Consider the following 6,222-nt stretch of genomic DNA (forward strand, 5'->3'; position numbering starts at 1 on the left):
ATGCTCACGTACACCACTAATCCCATCATACTTGGTAGTCAACATTTTAAGGATCAAAGTACTTGCATGGGCTTTTGAAGTCCCCTTAAATTGTTCCTCTACGGAGCTTAAGTATTCCTTTGCATTCTCGGAGTCAGGAATGGCTCCTCGAATAGCAACGGATATGGAGTTCTTAATGATCATGAGAGACATACGGTTAGATCGCTCCCACTGTTCATAAGCACGTTTCTGATCTGATGTACTAGCATCAGTAAGTGCAGCAGGAGGATCAGTACGAAGTGCATGATCAAGATCCATAACTCCGAGAGTAAGTTTCACTTGATCTCTCCATGCTGAGAAGTTAGTACCAGTTAACGGTTCAATTCCGTATAAGTGACCCGTTTTAGAAGTTGAGGTAGATGCTGAAATAGATTGAAAATTAAATATATGCTCAAGTAAAGCTAATAAACATTAATAGGATATAAATTAGTAAAGTCAAGCATATTAGTAAAACATTAAACCTATTATGAACACCAAAATAATAGGCATATAAGATGTCATGCTCAATTATCAACCTCACGTTGGTTTAGTTGATAATAGATTAATTAGACATCTTTAACTTAGACTAAGCATGCATACATATCACATATCACCGTTGGGCATAAACATAATATATATGCTAGTTATGCTTATTGCATATTTCATTGTTCAAGTTTATCATACAACTAGCCGTTGGGTTCATTGAATGAAAACTTAAACAATTGTGTAAAATGGTATAGCTTAAACTTTAACATTAATTTAGACAACCTTTCGTTGGACCGGTCATCTAAGTTAACATAATTACCATTTAACATAGATTTATCGCAATCAAAAAATACTATGTACCACTTGAAAGTAATTGTGGTTCCCGTACGATCATGGTGTCGTCGAATAAATTATAGAATTAAAATGAACTCATACAGTTATGACTTAATATAATGCACCCATTAAAACCATACTGTTAATGTAAATGGGTAAAATAATTATCAAACAATCATAACATCGGCATTGATTTCATGTAATACTCATGAATAAATTCATACGACTACCAACAATTCGATATTAGTACTTATACATTAACTCATAACAGTGACATTAAGTATTCATTATCATAAATTTCAAGATCAATCATGTGAATTATTATCATCAGTTACAACCATTAAATTGAATATATAATTCAGAATCATATATAACGAAGTCATTGACATACACGAATCAAATGGATCAGAAGTCACCCATGAAATACTATTAGAATTACTTTTGTCGGTTATCTTATAGATTGAGATGTTTACCCTTTTACATATCACCATAATCAAAATTAGTATATTAAGACATCAATAATAATCCAAAATTCGTAATCTGATAACCGATACTTTAAAATTGATATTGGTGATTACAAACAACATACTGAGTACAATTTATGAATGAAAATAAATATCAATTTATTGACCACCAATCATGTGACTGCCATCAAAACCCACATCTCATTCAATTGGTTTTAGATATTCATTCATTCACTTATTAACATACGGATTGTATGTTCTTTTTTTTTTAATTGTTTATTTAAACACATAATTAACACTTGAATTACATGTTATCAATTGCTCTGATAACACTTCAAGGCTTTAACACACTTATGGCTCACTAATAGATACAAGATGGTGCAATGTGCTTTTGAAGATTGGAGATCGGATCCTACTAGCATTATCGTTTAATGTAATTTTGTCTAGCCTTTGTAGCGTGTTTCTGTATTTGGTGATAGAGTATTGAGCATGTTTTGTTCGATATTATTGATCTTGTAATGTTCCTCATTTGCTCACATCCTGCAGGCTTTAATAAAATTTTGACTTTAAAACAAAAAAAAAAATTGGAGTAGCTATAGATCTTGTTATAGCGTGTATAAAAGATAATTTCACTTTCATAATAATAAGAATAATGAGGTAAATTTTTATATATTCTTACTAAATGTTACTAAATGCGTATAAAAGAATAATATATGTAAAAAGTTAGAGGTGAAACTGTAAATCAAATAAATAAATATGATGTAATAATGAAATGTTTTTAAACTTTGTGATTTTTTAGTTTTTTTAATTTGACACGGATAGATTTTTTATTTTTATTTTTTTGGAAAGAAAAAACAAAATTTAAATGTATAAAATAGATCAAAATAATCTATATGAGTTAGAAGATTGATTCCTAACATTTGATTTATTGATAGATACATAGATTTATTTGGTTAACAATTGAAGGTAACTAGGTAAGCCTTGTTAAACCTGCCATGAAGTTCCACCTATGATACATTTTTCCACATCACGTTGGGGGTAAAGGGGATGGAGGGTTTTGCTGTCCATGACCCGTATAGGATTGGTGCGGGTTTCCTCCTGAGCACGCAGTTGGGAGACGGGTGACTGTGTAGGAGATAAACGCATGAGTAGTTAAGTTCCATGGTGATCCTAACAACTGTCCCACAAAAACAATACAATACCCATTGAAAATTAACATTAGCTTCAAAACAATACATTAGAACTCCTCTAAACAAACAAAACCTAAATGCATCGGCTCGAAAAAATCTTCCAATATTTGAACAGCCAATAATCAAACAACTCTCACCACTAGCCTTAAAAAGGCTTAAACAATAAGCTTAAAAAAGGCTTAAATATGCATCCAAATTTGTTCTAAAAAAAGTTGTAACCGCGAATGAGTGAGTACCGATTAAATTAAATCCCAGGCCGGAAAAATAATGGAAGTTCGAGCTCTGGCCAGCTTTTACGCTACACAGCTCAACATATGTTTCAAACATGTTTCAACAACCACTCCGGTCCAGATGATTCATGCTCACATGATTGCAACCGGGTTCAGACCACGTTCACATATCCTTAACCGTTTGATGGATTTGTACTGTAAGTCGTCCAACATTGTATACGCACGCAAACTGTTTGATGAAATTCCTGAACCAGATATTGTTGCAACAACCACCTTTATCACAGCTTACTCTGCATCTAAAGATTTAAAGACTGCAAGACAGTTATTTAACAGAACCCGTATAAATATTCGGGATACCGTTTGCTACAACGCAATGATTACAGGCTGTGCTCATAATAATGATGGTAATGCTTCCTTTGAGTTGTTTTGTGAAATGAAAAGATACAATTTTCGGCCTGATAACTATACGTATACAAGTCTGTTGTCAGGATTATCGCTTATAGCGGATTATGAAGTGTATTGTCAGCAATTGCATTGTGAAATTGTCAAGTCCGGAACAGGGTTTGTTACATCGGTGGTTAACGCGCTTATATCTTTGTATGTTAGGTGTGCTACTTCACCTTTTGTAACTGCTTCTTCATTAATGTCTGCTGCAAGGAAACTTTTTGATGAACTGGCGTTTAAAGATGAGCGGTCGTGGACTACAATTATCAACGGGTATATAAAAAACGATGATTTAGACGGCGCTAGTGAAGTTTTTGATAGTATGACTGACAAAAAGTTAGTCGTTGTATGGAATGGAATGATTTCTGGATATGCGCAAAAAGGGCTTGTTTCGAAAGCATTAGAAATGTCGAAAAAGATGCATTCTTTGGGGATCAAGTTTGACGAATTTACTTATACGAGTATCTTTGGTGCTTGTGCTACTCCTAAACTGTTTTTTCTTGGAAAACAAGTACACGCTTACATGATTACAACTGTTAATAACCCATCTCGTGATTTTTTGTTTAGCGTTAACAATTCATTGATGGCGTTATATTGGAGATGTGGTAAAATAGATGATGCAAGGAAGATATTTGATAAGATGCCTACCAGGGACGTTGTTTCGTGGAATACCATTTTATCTGCATATGTTGATGATGGACGAATTGAAGAGGCCCGATCCTTTTTCCATGAAATACCCGAAAAGAACCAATTGACATGGAGTAAAATGATATCTGGTTTTGCACAAAACGATATGGGCGAAGAGGGTTTGAAATTATTTAACCAAATGAGATCAAGTGAATGTGAACCATGTGATCATGCATTTGCGGGAGCCATAAGATCGTGTGCAGTTCTTGCATCATTGGATCATGGGCGTCAACTTCATGCACTACTTATCAATTCAGGTCTTGAATCGAGCCTTTCTGCATCTAATTCGTTAATTACAATGTATGCTAGGTGTGGGGTCCTACAAGATTCACAATCTGTCTTCTTTAGTATGCCCTGTTTAGATTCAGTATCTTGGAACGCAATGATAGCAGCTTTAGGTCAACACGGTCATGGTGCTCAAGCGGTTGACCTTTATGAACAAATGTTGAAAGAACAAATAGTTCCCGACCGAATAACATTCCTAACTATACTTACCTCTTGTAGCCACGCGGGTCTAGTTGACCAAGGTCAACGATATTTCAATTCCATGTTTGAACTATATAACATAACCCCTGGTGAAGATCATTATGGTCGCTTGGTTGACTTACTTTCTAGAGCTGGAAAATTTACAGAAGCAACCGAAATGATACAGAAAATGCCTTACGATCCAGGAGTACCTATTTGGGAAGCATTATTAGGTGGGTGCAGAATCTATGGAAATATGGAATTAGGAGTCAAAGCTGCAGAAAAACTGTTTGAACTAATTCCAAATCATGACGGGCCGTACATACTTTTATCAAACATGTATGCAAACTTAGGTAAATGGAGCGATGTTGCGCGGGTTCGGAATTTAATGCGGGTTCGAGGAGTGAAAAAGGAACCTGCTTGCAGTTGGATTGAAGTGGATAATATGGTCCATGTATTTTTGGTGGATGACAATAAACACCCTGAAGCTTACCAAGTTTATAAGTATCTTGAAGAATTGGTTTTCAAGATGAGGAAATTAGGGTATGTTCCGGATACAAAATTTGTGTTACATGATATGGAGAATGAGCAAAAGGAATATGCATTGTCTACTCATAGTGAGAAACTTGCAGTTGCGTATGGGCTTTTAAAGCTTCCTTTTGGAGCTATGATTAGGGTTTTTAAAAATATTAGGATTTGTGGGGATTGTCATAATGCGTTTACGTTCATGTCGGAAGTTGTGGGAAGAGAGATCGTTGTACGAGATGGGAAAAGGTTTCATCATTTTAAGAACGGGAAATGTTCTTGTGGAAATTATTGGTGAGAATAGTTTGTATTATTTCGGTTTTTAAGCATTACCGAGGACTCTATCGCACCACAAAAGATTGAAACTTTTCAGGTGAAAGATACTTTTCTTGATAGGTTTCTGAAATTTTATTTTCTCGTTGTTAACACACATAATGGTACTTATTAAGGTGCAGCTGTTAAAATGGTTGCTGCTGAATGCTGAGGATATAGTAACAGTCATTACAGATTATGATCCTCTTATGACTGCGGTTGGGGTCGATATGACGCTCTTTTGGCTTAGGTGACTGAAAGGGTTGCAATTTTTCAGAGAAAGCTTCCTGTATCAGTGTACGTAGCCAATTTCATATTTCAGAATTTATAATTGAATAATGGTATATAGGATTTATATTTAATTGTTTTGCAATTATAATTATGATACTGTTCAATGGCACAAAGGATAATATGCTTATTTTTTAGATGTCTAGCAACATTACTTGTGTACTTTTCGTGTGCTATTCGGATACTCTCTTTAACAATTTGTATATTTGTTTATCATGTTATACACTTTATTTATATTATATGATGCAACATTCTCTCAAATACAGTATGCTGTAAAAAGGTTGGCTATGGAGGTAGATAAGTGGTCCATATATTATATGTTTGGATGATAAAGGGAGATGGTAATTGAGGCAAAGAACATAAGAAGAAAGGACATTGTGTCCCATATTTTTGGATCATATTGTACTACAACACCATCTATTGACACCTTTTCTTAGTAGGGTTATAGTACGACCACTGTAAACGAATCTAGTTCTTTCTACTAGTTAGTACAATACAATGATACATAATGATGCTTATCTATAGCCTAGGGCATAATTTACGACACTCATGTATACTTTCCTCAAACTGTATATCTTTCCTCAAACTGGTAGTAGCATAAATTTACCTACAATTTTACTTGGGGTGTCTCACTTCGAACGGCTCATATCGAGAAATCTAAGTCACTGTCAGGTTATGACCTAGTCATGATCGAGAAATCTGTGACAATCTGGTCATGCCTGAGATATCTAGATCGCGATCATGTTATGACCCGGTTGCACATCGCATACGATGACTGGG

General features: G+C 34.8%; 1 protein-coding gene across 2 annotated transcripts; it reads left to right on the forward strand.

The window, feature by feature from the left end:
- Nucleotides 1-2,608: 2,608 nt before the first annotated feature.
- LOC139872777 (pentatricopeptide repeat-containing protein At1g25360) lies at nucleotides 2,609-5,751 on the forward strand. 2 transcript variants are annotated; one of them, XM_071860705.1, is made up of 3 exons: nucleotides 2,609-5,215; nucleotides 5,292-5,451; nucleotides 5,709-5,751. In XM_071860705.1, exon 1 carries the CDS (start codon nucleotides 2,759-2,761, stop codon nucleotides 5,138-5,140), a length of 2,382 nt encoding a protein of 793 aa, XP_071716806.1. In that variant the 5' UTR covers nucleotides 2,609-2,758; the 3' UTR covers nucleotides 5,141-5,215; nucleotides 5,292-5,451; nucleotides 5,709-5,751. The 2 variants fall into 2 exon arrangements, with proteins under 2 accessions (XP_071716806.1, XP_071716805.1); XM_071860704.1 differs by lacking the exon at nucleotides 5,709-5,751 and having other exon boundaries at nucleotides 5,292-5,685.
- The last annotated feature ends 471 nt before the right edge of the window (nucleotides 5,752-6,222 follow it).

The sequence above is a fragment of the Rutidosis leptorrhynchoides genome, chromosome 10 (genome assembly GCF_046630445.1).
Source record: "Rutidosis leptorrhynchoides isolate AG116_Rl617_1_P2 chromosome 10, CSIRO_AGI_Rlap_v1, whole genome shotgun sequence".
Classification (NCBI taxonomy): Eukaryota; Viridiplantae; Streptophyta; class Magnoliopsida; order Asterales; family Asteraceae; genus Rutidosis; species Rutidosis leptorrhynchoides.